Source organism: Dermochelys coriacea, chromosome 1, assembly GCF_009764565.3.
Source record: "Dermochelys coriacea isolate rDerCor1 chromosome 1, rDerCor1.pri.v4, whole genome shotgun sequence".
NCBI lineage: Eukaryota > Metazoa > Chordata > Testudines > Dermochelyidae > Dermochelys > Dermochelys coriacea.
This window is the reverse complement of record NC_050068.2, coordinates 287148207-287166625: the sequence shown is the minus strand read 5'-3', so window position 1 is coordinate 287166625 and position 18419 is coordinate 287148207. Positions and strand designations below refer to the sequence as shown.

At 46.9% G+C, this 18419-nt stretch overlaps 1 protein-coding gene and 1 long non-coding RNA gene across 2 annotated transcripts in view; one reads left to right on the top strand and one right to left on the bottom strand.

The window, feature by feature from the left end:
* Positions 1-4088: 4088 nt before the first annotated feature.
* Positions 4089-17528, bottom strand: LOC122456016. The gene is made up of 3 exons (XR_006274620.1): positions 17518-17528; positions 11188-11190; positions 4089-4406 (listed from the first exon to the last, which is right to left on the bottom strand). It is a non-coding gene; the product is annotated as an uncharacterized LOC122456016 (long non-coding RNA).
* The window catches only part of KCNMB4 (potassium calcium-activated channel subfamily M regulatory beta subunit 4), a 36046-nt gene continuing 27663 nt past the window's right edge, over positions 10037-18419 (top strand). The window contains exon 1 of the mRNA XM_038370041.2: positions 10037-11208. Coding sequence (XP_038225969.1) covers positions 10873-11208 — 336 coding nt within the window. The 5' untranslated portion in view covers positions 10037-10872. The remainder of the gene's footprint in view (positions 11209-18419) is intronic.

The following is an 18419-nucleotide window of genomic DNA, read 5'->3' as shown; positions in this document are numbered from 1 at the left end:
CTAGTAGATGGACCTATCCTCCATGAGCGTATCTAATTCTTTGTTAAACCCAGTTCTACTTTTGGCCATTATATCTGGTAACAAAGTCCACAGGTAGACCGTGTTGTGTGAAAAAGTGCTTCCTGTGGTTAGTTTTAAACCTGCTACCTATTTAATTTCATCAGGTGAGCCCTAGTTCTTGGATTAAATGAAGGGGTAAATAACACTTCCCTATTCCCTTTCTCTACACCATTCATGATTTTATAGACTTTTATCGTATCCCCCCTTAATTGTCTCTTTTCTAAGATGAACAATCCCAGTCTTTTTAATTTCTCCTCATATGGCATTTGTTCTGCAACCCTAATTATTTTTCTTTTCCTTCTCTGTATCTTTTCCAATTCTAATATCTTTTCAGATGGGGCAAGAACTGCATGTAGTATTCTGGGTGTGGGTGTACCGTGGATTCATACAGTGGCATTATGATGTTTTCTATCTTATCTATCCCTTTCCTAATGGTTCCTAACATTGTTAGCTTTTTTCATCTGCTGCTTCACATTGCGCAGCTATTTTCCGGGACCTATCCACGACTCCAAGATCTCTTTCTTGAGTGGTAACAGCTAAATTAGAACCCATTATTTTGTATGCATAGTTGGGAATATTTTTTCCAACCTCCATTACTTTGCATTTATCAACCTGGATTTTCATCTGCTGTTTTGTTGCCCAGTCATTCAGTTTTCTGAGAACCCTTTGTAACTCTTTGCAATCAGCTTTGAACTTAACTGTATTGAATAATTTAGTATCATCTTCCAACGTTCCCACCTCACTGTTAACTCCCCTTTCCAGATCATTTATGACTATGTTGAACAGCACTCCGTGAAAACTGACGATTTATTCATACCATTATAAACTGACCATTTATTCATATTCCGTGACTGCTTACTTTACTTAAGAGCCGTTGGCGTGGGACTTGTTAAAGGCTTTCTGAAAGTTCAAGTACACTGTATCCATTGGATCACCCTTGTCCACGTGCTTGTTGACGCCCTCAAAGAATTCTACTAGACTGGTGAGGCATGGTTTTCCTTTACAAAAGCCATGTTGACTCTTCCTAAACATGCCATGTTCATCTATGAGTCTGATCTATTTTTACTATAGTTTCAACCAATTTACCTGGTATTGAAGTTAGACTTACTGACTTGTAATTGCCAGTATTGCCTCTGGAGCCTTTTTAAAAAATTGACACTAATTTAGCTACCCTCTAGTCATCTGCTACAGAGGCTGATTTAAGCAATAGGTTACATGCCACAGTTAGTAGTTCTAGCAATTTCATATTTGAGTTCTTTCAGAACTCTCAATGGTGAATACTATCTGGTGCTGGGGACTTATTACTGTTTAATTTATCAGTTTGTTCCAAAACCACCTCTACTGACATCTCAATCTGGGACATTTCTTCAGATTTGTCACCTAAAAAGAATGGCTAAGGTGTGGGAATCTCCCTCACATTCTCTGCAGTGAAGACCAATGCAAAGAATTCATTTAGCTTCTTTACAATGGGTTTGTCTTCCTTGTGTTCTCCTTTAGCACCTTGATCCTCTTGTGGCTCCACTGATCATGCCAAGGGAATTCATAACCTTCACATATTATGTTATGTGACAGGGTCAGGCCAGATGGCTATAGGAGAGTAATAGAAGGCAGATATATTAGCCCCAGGTTAAGTAGATCCCTTTTCCCTGGGTAAGGTAACAGGGAAGGTTCCAGAACAATCAGGAACCTTCTGGAGACTATTAAGACAGGCTGATTAGAACACCTGCAGCCAATCAAGAAGCTGTTAGAATCAATTAAGGAAGGCTAATCAGGGCACCTGGGTTTTAAAAAGGAGCTCCCTTCAGTTTGTGGTGTGCATGTGAGGAACTGGGAGCGTGAGGAGGTGGGAGCAAGAGGAGCTGAGAGTAAGAACGTGGACTGTTGGAGGACTGAAGTGTACGAGTATTATCAGACACCAGGAGGAAGGTCCTGTGGTGAGGATAAAGAAGGTGTTGGGAGGAGGCCATGGGGAAGTAGCTCAGGGAGTTGTAGCTGTTGCACAGCTGTTCCAGGAGGCACTCTAGACAGCTGCATTCCACTCCCATTCCAGCCCTGGGCTGGAACCTGGAGTAGAGTCCCCCCCAAATCCTCCCAACTCCTGGTCAGACACAGGAGGAGTTGACCTGGACTGTGGGTTCAGAAAAACAGCCAAGCTGAGGGCTGCCGTGAAGCTCCAAGGTAAGCAAATCCGCCAATAAGCGCAAGACCCACCAAGGTAGAGCAGGAACTTTGTCATAGTTAACACATGCATTTTACAATTATATTAATAACCAGCATGGTGTTAACTTTCATATGTCACCTCACAAGGCATATTTTGTACAGATACTATTGTAGTAGTGTATAAATACAGATGTGCCTAGGGGGAGACATACCATAGATGTTTGTGAGGACTGCTACTTCCTCCCCTCCAGAGCATCCACTCCTAGGGTCCTGCAGTAATCACCCCTATTCAACATCCATTTTTAATCCCCTAGAAGAAGCTTGTATGTACTTCTACACATTGCTGGTACTGATGATGTAACTTCACATCAGGGACGGCCCCGTTACTCAACACTGCCAGTGCCTGAGTAACAGTAAAACCCATATTAGTTAAATCCAGGGAACACATAGGAGGTGATAGTGGAAAGAGAAAAGTGTTTTCAAGCACTGGCCCTAATCATAACATTCCCCTTCTTCAAAGGTGTCCGTCCTCTGAGCGCCAGTGTGGATGGAGTCTTGGGAGGTCCCGAAGGACTCCTTACTGACACCAGTAATTAGAAGCGCCTTTCAATATCTGCAGCCAGGCATGAGCCTACTCTTTTTCTGCTATGGACCTGGCCATAGTAGTCCACATACTTGTCACTTCTGGGATCAACTACAGCAATAAACTGCGTGAGGTTGAAAGCGAATGCCATGAACAAGCAGCGGCCAGTGAGACAGGGTAATGAACTTGCTACCCTGGATACCTCACTGACTCTATTAGCAGGCTGTATTTAACAGCTGGATCTTCAGTGGGGTTGGACCTATCTAAGGCAGGCTACTTTTCTCTGTTACCATAAAGCTATGTTAATCGGAAACACTAGATCTGATTGCACTTAGAATGAAATCGGCATATGTACCCAATAACAACTCTTTTTGCTAGTCTGCATGCACCCATAACCACCCAGAAAACTTTTTACCAAGCAGTCACTGAAGATACTGCACAAGGAAGGAGCAGAGTTTGACACTGGCAGACCACGGGCCAGCTCATGCCAAGATCTGTAGGCCTCACGTAACGCTGATTAAGGCATATTTGGAAACCATCTGGCTCAACTGTGTGTTAGCATTGATAAAACAGGTATTAAATTTATAGACGTGTTTGGACTTCATGAAATGTTTGATGAGTTGCTGCATGCATTAATCTCACTTATATCTGTATACCATGTTATAAGGTAATATTTAAATGTTTTACTCTTTAACTATAAAAGTGTTTGCTATGAAAATGGAAACTCCCACAGTCAGGAGAGATGTACCACCAAGTGTGAAATACTAGTTTATCACAAGAGGGGTCATTTCCTGCTCAACAAAGGAACTCCTATAGACACTAAATGAACCAGTGTAGAAAATCAGTGGCCAAAGGACTTTGTTTATTGCTCCCCACGCACCCATGAAGAGGGGATCTGCACAAACCATCCTATCAGTTTGATCTAGGGAAAAGGAATAAAAATCCCTGTCAAGAAGAAATTATCCCTGTGCTGCTTGGATTTCAGGGGGAGGGCAAGACTTCTAAGTATAAGCAAGGGATCCCCAGCTCTTTAGCATGGGTTAGCCCTAAAGGTCATATAGAGCTTGCACATTACAGCTGCTTCTATTACATTTTGAAACCTAAGACTGTAACTCATTTATGTGTATGGTTATCTGCTTTAATCTTGTAAATAACTCCCATTTTTTCCTAGTTAATAAACCTTTAGTTAATTATAGGATTGACTACTGTTACGAATTATTCCAGTTAGGACACGTACAGTTCGTTTCTAGGCTGAGGCAACCAAATAAAGACAGACTGCAGAGTGTCTCAAAGTTTGCAGGTTTATTACGCTCGAGCGTGGTACTGCTCTGTTAAGCAGAACGGGACCCCAATTACAGGTTACACAAAGATTATATACTGTTGGCAAAACATCCTGCCTGTGTGCCTTGGGGGGCCTAAACCAATAAACTGGCCTTCTCCTTATCTATTACCAATCCTCTGCAGCCACCTTCCCCATGCAAAAAAGCTGAAGCGGCAACTATTTCAGGCATGTCGGTTGGTTCCTGTCTCCTTTGTTTCCCTTATCTTGAAACTGTCCAGCTGTCCACCTTGAAGGATCCTTTCTTCCTTGGTACGTGATGTGCTCGGTTCTAGTTAATGGCGAAAGGGAAACCCAAAATGGAGTCACATATGCTAACTCGGATCAGGGACTACTGGGTGAGGGGTTATAACATAACTATTTATCGCACGCAGATCTTGAACGAACCGATCAACTGGGCGCCCATCCGGGCCCGGTTTTGGCTTTTTCACAGGAAGGATAGGAGTATTACATGGAGAACTGCACGGAACCAAGACCTCCTGGGTTAAGTAACTAGAGATAAGAAGGGAAATACCTTTCTCCACCTCCTTCAGCAAGGGATATTGTTTTAAGGAGGGAGGTGGCCCATCCCTCACCTTCAGACTGACTGGAGTGGCTGACTTAAGGAGGCCCACGTTGGTGGAATTCACGCTCCACAAATTGGGTGGAATGCTGGACAATTCTGGGGGGAGATCAGGAATCAGGGTAACCGAGGCCATAAGAGAAGCAACCCCTGAATCTGGGATGGACATGCAAAGCCCCTCGGGGGCACAATATATGTGAGCTCCCCGCTTGCTAAGCACGTCCCGCCCAAGAAGGTTAGCAGGGCCTTCTGGCATGACAGCAAATCTATGTGACAACTTTAAAGAACCCAGCTCCACAGGAATGGGGCAGGATAGGGGAGCCGGGCATGGGTTGCCCTCAATACCCTGCACCCAGACCTTGGTATTAGAAAGAAAGCCCGGAACAAAAGTTAAAGTGGAAAGGGTGGCTCCAGTATCCACCAAAAAGGGCACAAACCGTTCTCCAATTTTCAAGTAAATTTGCGACTGCAATCCAAGATCCCATTCCAACTCTCCCACGGCTCCCAAAATCTCCGCCTCTAGTCACTGGGGCTGTGCGAAGTCCTGGGGAGCGTTAGGGGGAAAGGAAGAACCGGTCTCCGGCTGATCCTGCCAAGGAGCCCCTCGTGGAAGCAGGGGGCATTCCCTCTTCCAGTGCCCCGGTTGCTTACAATAATTACAGTTCCCGTTCCTTGTCCCACCCCAGCCTCCTCCCCATCCTGTCCCGCTTCTGCGTCCCCTCCCCCTTGTATTCCCATGTCCCTGCCAGTGCTGATTCCCCAAGGGAACCTGCAATGCGGCTGCCAACATACTTACTTCCTCGTTCTTTTGCTTACGTTTTTCCTTAGCTTTCTCCTCGTCCCTACCATTAAATACAAAAGTGGCCGGCAAACTACTTCATTTAGGGGTTTCCCTGGCCAATTGGGAACATGTTTAGTTAAATACTTCTTTATGTCCGGTGCTGCTTGATCGACAAAGTAAGAGACCATCATCGTATGGCTAACCTCGGCTTCTGGCTCCACCCCTCCCCCATACATTCTAACCTGCTTAAACAAGCGGGCCAAAAATGCAGACGGATGCTCGTTGAGGTCTTGCTGACACTCTCTAATTTTTGACCAATTTGCCGTCTTATTATCCGCTCTATGGATGCTCTCTAGGAGCCCTTCCCGGGCAGCTGAGAGGCGGGCCCAGCCATTGGGTCATTAGGATTCCAACCTGGATCAGCTTTGGACCAAGGGGTGCGATTCTCAGTGTTCTCTGCCCAATGCCGATTAGCATCTAGAATAGAATACCTCTCATCAGGGGTAAATAGGGTTTGCAAAATAGCCTGGACATCTGCTCAGTTAGGGTTAAATACCATAAAGACTGAACGGATAGTCTGTAGGACTCTTTCTGGATCATCGCGCAACCTCGGCATCTGTGACTGCCAGGTTACCAGGTCCCCAGGGCCAAAAATGCGGTGGACTGTGACCATAGTGACATGGTCAGTGCCCATCGCAATGGGCTGTTGTATCGGGGTGCTTGAAGCGCAACAGAGAGTAGGGTTAGAGACAGGTACAGAGGGGCAAGAGGAGGAGGAGTAGGGGGAAGAGATGGAGAAGGGAAAGCAGCATAAGGTGGAGCGGAAACCGCAAGCGGCATGCAAACCTTAGATCTGGTACCAGAGCTCATAGTCGAGGGGCGCCTCTTATCTGGGGCCTATGCCCAATTATCCCATACATACCAATAATCCATTTGAGCTGGATGCTTGTCCTCCAGCTGTTGTCTAAGGCAGGTTAATTCATCCTGTCCAAAAGTTCCGTCAGGTGGCCAACCAAAGGGTGTCTGAATAGTCAGTTGCTGGCCACTCGACTTTACACAAAATTACAGCTCTCCTTTTACCTAACCCATAGGTGCCAGAAATATTTTTCCAATTCTCGAGAATCTCAGCCAAAGGGGTTCCCCTGCTCACACTCTGCTCAGAGCCCATTCTAGGGCTACCACAAGAACACCTAATGTGCCACCTTATCGCCTAAGCAGCAGCCCACGCTCCCGTTCCTCGGAGTTCTCGAAGGTGAACTCATCCGGTGCCGGCTGGAGTTGTCTGAGAGAAGGAGTGCGGCTTCGCTTACAAGGGTGAGCCTAGAGTCCCATCTGGGGTGCCAAAACTGTTACAAATTATTCCAGTTAGGACACGTACAGTTCGTTTCTAGGCTAAGGCAACCAAATAAAGACAGACTGCAGAGTGTCTCAAAGTTTGCAGGTTTATTACGCTCGAGCGTGATACCGCTCTGTTAAGCAGAACGGGACCCCGATTACAGCTTACACAAAGATTATATACTGTTGGCAAAATATCCTGCCTGTGTGCCTCGGGGGGCCTAAACCAATAAACAGGCCTTCTCTTATCTATTACCAATCCTCTGCAGCCACCTTCCCCATGCAAAAAAGCTGAAGCGGCAACTATTTCAGGCATGTCGGTTGGTTCCTGCCTCCTTTGTTTCCCTTATCTTGAAACTGTCCAGCTGTCCACCTTGAAGGATCCTTCCTTCTTTGGTATAGATGTGCTCGCTTCTAGTTAATGGTGAACAGGAAACCCAAAATGGAGTCACATATGCTAACTAGGTTGAATTCCCCTAACACTACAAATATTGGCTGGTGAGATATAGGGTGCACTTGACCTGGGGTAAGTGACTGGTCCTTTGGGACTGTGAGTAAACTGAATATTGTTGTGCTATTTGGTATAAGAAGGGATCATCTATCACAAAGGCAGGCTTGCCTGGGCCTGTCTGGAACTCCAGGGTAAAGCTGTTGTAGTGCTTGAGTTCACATTTGATACTTGGTTAGGTTAGTGAAATCTAAATACAGAACACACCACCAGTTTGTGGTCTCTGCCCCGCTTCTTGACATTTTGCCCTGAGGTTATCACTCAAGGTTGTTTGCAACTCCAGACAACTTGACACAGAGAACGGTTTCAAGAAGATAAATGTTTGCTGTTTTGCTACAATATTATGCAAAAATAAATCACTTTTTTAATTCCACTTCTGTTCATAGCCACTCAAATGCCCGCGGTTGCTAAAATTTACTGTAGCAGTAATTTCTTTAGCAGGACTTGGGTTTCCCAGTCTTTGTGGGCCTTGCTGCCAATGAATTTATTTCATGGTTGTCCTTGACTTACCAGGTTTTTGGACTGCCACTTTTTTTTGGCAGGGTACAACCTATGTTTAACTCTGGTTGCTAGTGGCACCTTAGAGCCTAACAAATTTATTTGAGCATAAGCTTTCGTGAGCTACAGCTCACTTCAGCGGATGCATTTGGTGGAAAATACAGGGGGGAGATTTATATACACACACAGAAAACATGAAACAATGGGTTTTATCATACACACTGTAAGGAGAGTGATCACTTAAGATGAGCCATCACCAGCAGAAGGGGGGGGAGGAGGAAAACCTTTCATGGTGACAAGCAAGGTGGGCCATTTCCAGCAATTAACAAGAACATCTAGGAACAGTGGGGGGCGGGGTGGAGGGGGAGAAATAACATGGGGCAATAACAAATTTATTAGAGCATAAGCTTTCGTGACCTACAGCTCACTTCATCGGATGTAGCTCACGAAAGCTTATGCTCTAATAAATTTGTTAGTCTCTAAGGTGCCACAAGTACTGCTTTTCTTTTTGCGAATACAGACTAACACGGCTGCTACTCTGAAACCTGTCATTATGGGGAAATAGTTTTACTTTGTGAAATGACTCATCCACTCCCAGTCTCTATTCAAGCCTAAGTTAATTGTATCCAGTTTGCAAATTAAATTCCAATTCAGCAGTCTCTTGCTGGAGTTTGTTTTTGAAGTTTTTTTTGTTGAAGGATAGCCACCCTCAGGTCTGTAATCGAGTGACCGGAGAGACTGAAGTGTTCTCCGACTGGTTTTTGAATGTTATAATTCTTGATGTCTGATTTGTGTCCATTTATTCTTTTACGTAGAGATTGTCCAGTTTGCCCAATGTACATGGCAGAGGGGCATTGCTGGCACATGATGGCATATATCACATTGGTAGATGCGCAGTTGAATGAGCCTCTGATAGTGTGCCTGATGTGATTAGGCCCTATGATGGTATCCCCTGAATAGGGCCCAATCACATCAGCCACACTATCAGAGGTTTGTTAGTCTCTAAGGTGCCACAAGTCCTCCTTTTCTTTTTGCGAATACAGACTAACACGGCTGCTACTCTGAAATCTGGTTGCTAGGTTTTCCTGTAGAATACATGCTGGACTAGAACAGATTTGCAAATAGAAATGTTTCTCCTGCAGACTTTACGTTGACTCAGCAGGATCTTTTTTTTTTTTAACTTAATTGAATAAGACTTTGCTTTTACAACCTCCTTCTGATGCAAAGGACATAATTAATCTCACAAATTGGAGTAAAGCTGAAGCCTGGTTACTGGAAAATAGTAACTGCTACTTCTACCAGTTACACCAGGCAATCTGCTCTGCAGTGGAGTTGTTGTGGGTGACAGATGGTGGACGCAATGACATTAGACATTCAAAAATTGTCTAAATGGCCCTTCTATTATTCCTGCAGTTGTGTCCTGAGCACAGGCCTGTCAAAGATTTTATTTTTTGAAGCTGAGTTTGGGCTGCTAGAAAATCAAACCAATGCTCAGGTGGCTGTGAGAGGGAACCCCCCCCCGCCCCGTTTAGCAGCTCTGATCTCTCCCCATCTTCATGCTGAGTGTAGGTGAGGGGAAGGGCAGCGGGCACGTCCACAATTGCGTGTGCACTTCTCCCCCTACAGCCGGGAGGTCCTGCTCCTGCTCCTGCTCCCTCTGCCCAGCAAGGAGTGCCACCACTAGGGTTGCCACCCCATGCAGGATTGCCCTGGAGTCCCCAAGAATTAAAGATTATGTCAGGTGACGAAACCTCCAGGAACATGCCCAGGCAAAGTTGGCAACCCCCGCCACCAGCCAGAGGCCCTTCGGGCGCGGGGCGTTGTCCTGGACAGACGCTGGGCACCGAGCCCTCCCCCTGTGGGGCTGGCTGTGCGGCCAGGCCTCAGCCTCTCTCCAGAGCGCAGGGCGCCCAACGGGCTTCGCGCGACAGAGCTCGGCGCCCTCGGCCACCTCCGGGGGTCGCTTTAGGCAGCCGGCCGCTCTACCGCCTCGGCGCGCCCCTGAGATTAGGCGCCGGGCTCAGCGTCTTCCCGGCGCCCGGGGGGAGACATTCTCGTGCCCACGCGCAGTGCCTGGCCCAGCTCGGGTGCATGGAGGGCTCAGAACGCACGAGGTGGGGCCGCCCCGAGCTCGAGGGGGCTGGATTCTGGGCCCGAGCTCTGAGGAGCGGCGCAAGCCGGCGCCGCGGGCGGCTCGGTGGCCCTGGCCCAGGCCCCGCCGCGGCGAGCGCCGGGGCCCGCTCGGTCTCGGGGGCCGGCTCCAGCGGGAGCGCTCGGCACACGGGCGGCTGGGCGGGGCCGGGCTCGGAGCGGAGCAGAGCCCGGAATGAACCCTGGGGCTGGGCCGAGTCGGCTCCGCACCGGCCCCTCCTGGCGCAGGGCTGGATGCCAGCGAGCTCCCCACACCGGCGCGGCGTGGCGCGGCTCCCGCCGTCTCCGCGGCCCTCCCGCGGGTGGGGCTGGCGCTTCCCCCCGGCTCAGGAGCGCCTTTCGATGGCATTAATCCGGAGCCGTAATCAGGCGCTTCCTGGAACACGTCTCCGGGGGCAGATAATCCCGGGCCAAGCTGTCCCTAGAGGCGATTGCCTCGCCCGGGGGCGGGATCAACCGGCTGCCGCGGATCAGCGGGGTCACTTCTGAGCGGGCGAGTCTCCCAGCCATGAGGGGCTGCAGGGGGAGCAGCGAGCTCACTCCCGCTAAGCGGTTTATCTCCCGGCAGATGTTGTCAGGCTCCCAGCCAGCGCCGATCATTGGCGGAGGGAGAGGCCGAGAGGCCCGGGGAACGGGAAACACCTGTCGCCCGGGGGGACGGGAGGGGGGGGGGGCTTGCACTGGTGACTGGCACCCTCCGCCTTGCACCATGCGGCGGGAGTGAAGAGTTGCACGGCGGCGCCTCGCCTCAGCAGGGGAGTTCCGGACCCCAGCCGAGGGGAGCTTGGCAGCTGGAGTGGAGGGAGTTTGACTCCGATCGCCCCCTTCTCCTCTCACACCCGCTGCTGCTCTTGCTGCCAGGCTGGGGCAGCGCTTGCCGGTGGTCTAGGGGGAGATGGCGAAAATCAGGGTGTCTTACGAGTACACAGAAGCCGAAGACAAAAGCATCCGGCTCGGCTTGTTCCTGATCGTCTCCGGCATCGTGTCGCTCTTCATCCTGGGTTTCTGCTGGCTCAACCCCGCTTTGCAGGATTTGCAAGGCAAAGCTGCCAACTGCACGGTTCTCTCGGTGCAACAGATCGGGGAGATGTTTGAATGCACGTTCACGTGTGGCACGGATTGCAAAGGCACCTCGCTGTACCCCTGCCTCCAGATCTACGTCAACAACTCGGAGTCCAACTCCAGGGCGCTGCTGCACCAGGACGAGCACCAGCTCATCACCAACCCTAAGGTAAACTTGCGCCAGGGAGAGAAGGGCGGGGGGGGCGCCTGTAACGTCCCAGCTGCGGAGACGGAGAAGCCAGGCCGTGCTTTGGGGTTTGTCTCCGAATCCCGGGGATGCGGGGTGGGGAACTCACGGACACTGGATCAAATGGCCTGAATAGCAAAAGCAGATCAGCCACTCGCGTCCTATTGCCCCCTCTTTGCTCCGGCTGTGCCGCCGCCTGCTGCTAGAGCCCCGCGCTGTCAGTATCTAACTGAGGCGCTGCAGCCTTTGGAGCCCCTCCTCCCCGCCTCCCGTAGGACAGCAAAGTAACTTTATTTCCTGGATAAGCTCGTCGCCCGGTCTCTGGCCGCTCCTCTTCCCCGCCCCGGCATGCACAGACCTGCTCACAGTTCCTTGAAACGGATCACAGGTCTAGTGAGAAGAAGAGCCTGGAGTTTTCCCCCCCTTAATGTTAATCGTGTCCCGTAAAAGAGCCAATAATTGATGGGAGCTTGAAGCCGCGGAATCCATCAGGCTGCGGGGATAGCAACGCCAAGCTTGTGGTTGAGACCCGATCTACCAGGACCTCCACGCTCGGCCAGAGAGAAACACGATTGACAACGGATTGCGACCTTCCCTCGGTGCAATCTGCCCCCCCCCCCCCCGGCTGCTCGGAGAGGAGGGCAGGGGTCCTACGGGGAGGCGCGCTGGGGATGGCAAAGGAATCGCACGCAGTCAGCTGCGGTTGCGTTTCCTTCGCGGTTATTGCAGATTGATGCCGAGATCCGAGGTTCTTCCTTCCAACCCGGCTGCTCCGTATTGAGCCTCGCAAGCAAATACCCGTTCCCGGGAAACGATTGTAAAGTCACAAATCCAGCAATACGACTCCACTGAGGGAGAGCCAGTGGGAAAAGAAGCTAACCCGCGTTAAACGCACAACTTCAGCACCTAGCAATTGAACAAGAAAAATGATGTGGAAGGGAAGGCCAGTGTATTCTTTGCTTTGAGCACACGCCGGGAAGATTTCACCTTTGCAACCCCTTCTTTAAATCAACCAAACAAAAAAACTTTCTCCTGGGATAAGAGATGTGTTTGTGTTTGTAAAATATGATCCCTGTCCTTCCAGTTTACCCTAAGTGTCGTAGCTAGCAAAGGAGTTGAACACTTTTTTCTAAGTTGGCGTGCAGTTAATATAAGCAAGTGGAAGGAAGGGTAAAAAACCCACAGCTATTGCAGCGAGATAAGCATTGAGTATGTATTTATGCTATGAGAATTATTATCCCCTTTTTTATATTTCAAGTGCTACAAAAGCAAATGCTTATCTTCATGCTTTTGCTTTAAAGTTTTTGTCTCTTACATTTGGTTCCTGCTTGAAAGTTCCTGATTTAGATTAGCTGGCAGGGTATAGTGTGGTGTGATTCATAGCTGTGTCTCAATGCTGCAAGTCTCCAACGCATTGTTGTGCATAAGAATACCACTGTGGATTAACAAGGGAGTGCCAGATATTCAAGCGGGATATAGTTACAGGCATATGTGAATGGGTACACAACACCGAGCATGGAAGCCTGGAAGTTAAATTAAAAATGTAGAACACTTAGACAAGACAGGAAGTAGCAGCCGTGTTAGTCTGTATTCGCAAAAAGAAAAGGAGTACTTGTGGCACCTTAGAGACTAACAAATTTAAAAATTGCATTTGGAGAGGAAGATGATGTCTGTCTGTATCTGTACGAGTTTTTTCATGAAGTTGTTAAATTTTCATGAACTTTCATGAAGTTGTTAAATTTGTTAGTCTCTAAAGTGCCACAAGTACTCCTTTTCTTTTTGCGAAGACAGGAAGGTGGTGCATGAAGAGTTAAGTACATAGGGGAGAGAGTGAATGAAGTCTGCCTACTGAAAAATCTACACTGTGTCAGTTACAAAACAAAACAAAAGTTTTACCTCAGTGCTAACAAAAGCATTTAGGATACTGGATTCAGCTATGCATCAAGGGAAACGTAAGAAATCTTGAAGAAAATCTGGAAAATGTCACATCCATGAGCATGAAATTAGGGAACTCTGTGGATATTCTTTTAATGTTTCTCTTCATAATGTGGCTTAATCTAGATCAGTGGTTTCCAAACTTGTTCCGCCGCTTGTGCAGGGAAAGCCCCTGCTGGGCCGGACAGGTTTGTTTACCTGCCGCGTCCACAGGTTCGGGGGATCGCGGCTCCTAGTGGCTGCGGTTCGCTGCTCCAGGCCAGTGTGAGCTGCTGATCTAGCTTAAGACACATTATGAAGAGAAATAGAAACCACTGATCTAGAGTTTTGTAATATGTACAAGCTGGGATACTTTTGGCAATCGACCTGTCTCCTGTATCTCTTGGAGCAAACACAAGAAGTCATGCTTAACTACTCTTCTTAAGCAATGGCCAAGAGATTAGAACGTCTGACGCTCTCCACAAAGGACATCTACTTACTGTGTTCAAGAATTCTTCAGACAAGGAGAGCTGCAAAAGATTTGAAATTTCTGGAAACACCACTGATGAACTAATGGTGATATAATATAGCACTTCCATAAGTGAGGTAAGTACTTCATTTTCTCAGTACTAAATTAGTTGCAGACAGAAGCTTTGAGGAACTAACCTGAATGAAAGATACAAGAAATTATGCAGAGAAGATTCAGGAAATTAAAGATCTATTACTACCACATGGTCAGTATTCTGGGAGCTCCGTTTAGGGATCCAAAGTTACGATTTGAGTTAAGTGAGCATTAACAGAATTCAAGTTTGTTCTGCAGTAATGGTCTCTTCATCAGCTAGGAAAACTCACTGAAGCCACAGTATTCATTTTAGAAGTGGTTATGCACCATTACTTGGCAAAAGTGTTGTTTTCCTGACATTGCTATGGATCCAGGTGTGTGTATGAGAGAGGAAGATTTTAAAATTTCTAAAACACCTACTTGGATTCTTTCATCTTCCAGATGGATTCTAGGATGGCACCATGGTAGATCTCAGCACTGCTGGCTTGGTGCAGCTAATCAGAAAATAGGAAATATACAGGAAAACTATGTTTTAGTTAATCTATTACCTTTTTAGTGGTAAATGGGTTTTAGGCAATTTTTGCTTGTATGTTCATAAATAACTTGAGCTTTTGTGTCAAATTTGAACAAAATTATAAAAATGAGCTTCTGTTATGCCTAACATCACAATTATCAATTATTATTGCTCTTATGTATTTATTTTTACAATGCCCAAAACTGCAAGATACTTTACAAAACAGAATCATTAGCATCTTCCCCCAAAGAGCTTATGTTTTTATTTAAGACAGCAGAAAGTGTTGTTTTTAAGCCAGCATTCCTCAGTACTGTTTGCATTCTAAATATTGCAGCAGAGAACTTGAAAGTGAAACTGACTGAATAAAAACATAATTGATATTTAATATTTCACTCTTTTAAATTTAGTAAACTAAGATGTTGAGGTACTGTTTAGATAAAATGGGGAAGGAAATTTGTTTGAAATGTCATTTGGCATTGACCCTTCAATATTTTGTAGTTTTTTTTGTTTTTAAAGCACTTCTTAATGAGTAAGTCAACTTTCCAGCATTCTGATTGGCTGGAGGAAATTTTGTTCAGTATAATGTATATTTACAAAAGGGAGAAAGTTCCTGAAAATCTGACAGAATTAGTTTGCTAAAAGAATGAGAAGTTAAAGTGCAGAAAACTTATAAGGGCTTCAGTAAAACTTGTGATATGGCTCAGCACAAAAGAGTAAACTAGGATCACAGTAGGGCTGGTACAAGGGTGAACTACTTGGATGAAGAGCTTGAGAGAGAATGACTTGTTGAGTAGCCTTAGAAATTCTATCTTCTTGGTCTTTCTCTATTTAATAAATGGGAACAGTAATTTTTAATTAGCTCAGAGGAGTGTTGTGAAGATTAGTTAATGTTCATTCAGAGCTTGCAAGATAAAAGTCCTAAGTATTTAATCATCCTAGGACAATGATAGAGGGAAGTAATTTGGAGGAAGGCATTAGAACACTCATGTTTAGTGCCAGTTTTTGTTTGTGCCCTGAAAGAAGAAACATGTACTATGGTCTTTTTATTTTTTCCCCTGAGACCAAATTTATGAGCAAGGAGAAAGAGGTGGGGAGGGGGCAGAAGTCAGTACCAGGGAATGTAGGGCACTAAAATCTAATAGGAATTGGATGAAGAAGTAGGAAAGGAAAGTAGCTTATTGCTATGGGCTTGATTCTGTGCCCACTGAAGTCACTGCTAAAGCTCCCATTGACTTCAGTGGGGCAGGATAACATCCTGTATCATGGAGTGAGACATTAAACCATAAGCTTCTTGCAGTCCCACCAGGCTGGTTTATAGACTCACACATATTTTGTTTAGAATAGACATTGGTGTGAGTCATTTGGCAAGGAACAAAGATGTACCACATGTACCTCAAACTGTTCCAACCAACCTGCTTTACCGCAGCTCCCTTTTCAGTAGGGATGTTGGTGGTCAGTAGAGCTGTGTGAATATTGGATTTTTTTGGTTCACTGTCATTTCTGAAAAATAAAAAAATTTCAGTTTCCAGGAGAACTGAAAACAATTTTTTTCAAAATTTGTGGTGAATCATACATTTGAAAGAAAATTAGTTTGGGTTGAACAAAATCTTTTGTTTAGTTTTTGAGCAATCTTTAATGTTTTTAATCTTTAATGTTTTTAATTAAACAATTTCTAGACAAAATAACTTTGAATAATAAAACTAAAACGTTTCATTTTGAAATGCTTGAAATTTCAAATGGGGAGGGTGTCAATTTTTTTATTTTTTTATTTTTTTTTACCAAAACAATGCGGCAAAATCAACATGATTTTTTTGAAATGTGTGATAGTCACTAAATCTGCTTTTTTCACGCCAAAAAAAAAAAAGTTTCGCCCAGCTCTATCTGTCAGTAATATGACGTGCAAAAGAAGGACCTAGGAAAAACCTTTGAGTTATAAGCCCTACCAAATTCACAGTTCATTTTGGTCAATTTCACAGTCATAGGGTTTTAAAAATAGTAAATTTTCATGATTTCAGCTACTTAAATCTGAAATTGCATGGTGTTGTAATTGTAGGGGTCCTGACCCAAAAAGGAGCTGAGGGGTGTCACAAGGTTCTTGTGGGGGGGGTTTGCGGTACTGGTTCCCTTACTTCTGTGCTGCTGCTGGTGGCGGTGCTGCCTTCAGAGCTGTGGGCAGCTGAAGGCAGAGCTGCTGCCTGTGGAACTGGGTCCTCAGTTAGCAACCACCACTCTCCGGCTGCCCAGCTCTGAAGGCAGCAACGCAGAAGTAAGTGTAGGGTGGCATGGTATGGTGTAGCCACCCTTACTTCTGCGCTGCTCCTGGTGGGACGCTGCCTTCAGAGCTGGATGCCTAGCCAACAGCCACTGCTCTCCAGCCGCCCAGCTCTGAAGGCAGTGCATAAGTAACCCTGTGACACCCCCCCAAACACACACAACTCTCTTTTGGGTTATCAAGTTGATAAATGCTGGTTCCCCCCCTGAAATCTGTATAGTAAAGGGTAAAAGCACATAAAAGACCAGATTTCACTGGGGGAGACCATATTTCACGGTCTGTGATGCGTTTTCCATGGCCGTGAATTTGGTACGGCCCTAGTTATATCACATTGTTATATCACTGACTTTGCTCAGGTATTAACAAAGGACAGCATTTTCCAGGCCCCTTTACTTGAGATGCTTTTTGGATGTTACCCATTAGATAAGCAGCCCCCAAAAGGGAAAAAAGGCTTGATCCAAAGCCCCAACAAGCAGAGGCTGCTTTCATATTACAGCTACTGTTGAAATCAGAAGAGGCAATACAACTGGAACTCTCATCTTAGTCCAGGGGTGGGCAAACTTTTTGGCCCGAGGGCCACATCTGGGTATGGAAATTGTATGGCAGGCCCTGAGTGCTCACAAAACTGGGGGTTGGGGTGTGGGAGGGGGCGAGGGCTCCGACTGGGGATGCGGGCTCTGGAATGGGGCAGGGGATGAGGGGTTGGGAATGCAGGAGAGTGATCAGGGCTGGGGCAGGAGGTTGGGGTGCGGGAAAGGGGTCAGAGGTGCAGGCTCTGGTCAGATGGCTCTCTGCATTGCCCTGTCTGCAGGCACCGCCCCTGTAACTCCCATTAGCTGTGGTTCCCAGTCAATGGGAGCTGCAGGGGTGGCGGTTGGGGCGGGGGCAGCGTGCGGAGCCCCCTGGCTGCCCCTATGCATAGGAGCCGGAGGGGGGACATGCCACTGCTTCCGGGAGCCCCGACACACGCGAAATGGGGCAAGGCCCCAACCCCGCTCCCCAGCAGGAGTTTGAGGGCCGGATTAAAACATCTGAAGAGCTGGACTTGGCCCCTGGGCCATAGTTTGCCCACCCCTGTCTTAGTCTGTCAGCGCACTGATTTGTTAACCTTTGGTAAGACCCTCTTTTTCCTCTGCTCTCCAAGGCTGTTGAGGAGGTGGTTGGCTGAGGTGGTATGTTGATGGGCAATCCATTATTTGGTTGGTGATTTTTAGTTTATGGAGACAGACAGGCAGAACATTGTATGGGCACCTATAGGTGTAGTTTAGAAACTTGAACAAACAAATAAATATACATCTACATATTTGCTGTTACAAGTTTTTAACTAATATTGTCATTAGTTTTCCTTAACAATTGCATCGCATCTTAAGCTTCCTTAGTCTCTTATTGTGGCATATAGGCTGCTGCTGATTGATGGTAATTTACTAGATGAGACTGTAAGAGTAGAACGTATATATTTGTCATAAGTAAATTCTCTAGTAATTTAATTAAACTAAACTTAAGGCATAGAAGGAAATGCTCTTCAATTATTTTACCTACTTTTAGAAACTCCTGTCAAAAACCAAAACCTGAGTTTTTGTCTGGCATAATAGTTTACTTTAAAAGCATAGGCATGTATACGGGGTGTGTCGGGTGTGCCTAGGCACACTTTAATCAGGGCCGCCCCAAGCGCAAAATAAAAAAAAGGGCGGCCGGACTGCCAGAGATGGGGAGCGGGGGAGTCTGGGGTAGGGTGGGCCCTGGCCCAGCTTCTCTTCTCCGCTCCTGCTCTCCCCTGCGGGGGCAGAAGCTTGGTGGTGCTGAGCGCCCCAGGCTCTGTCCTGCCGCTCCACGGCAGCCAGCAGCCAAGCTCCTGTTCTTCCCCCAGCGTGCTGCATACTCACCCCTCCTCCTCTCACTCTATCCCTGCCCCTGATCAGCTGTGTGCTGGG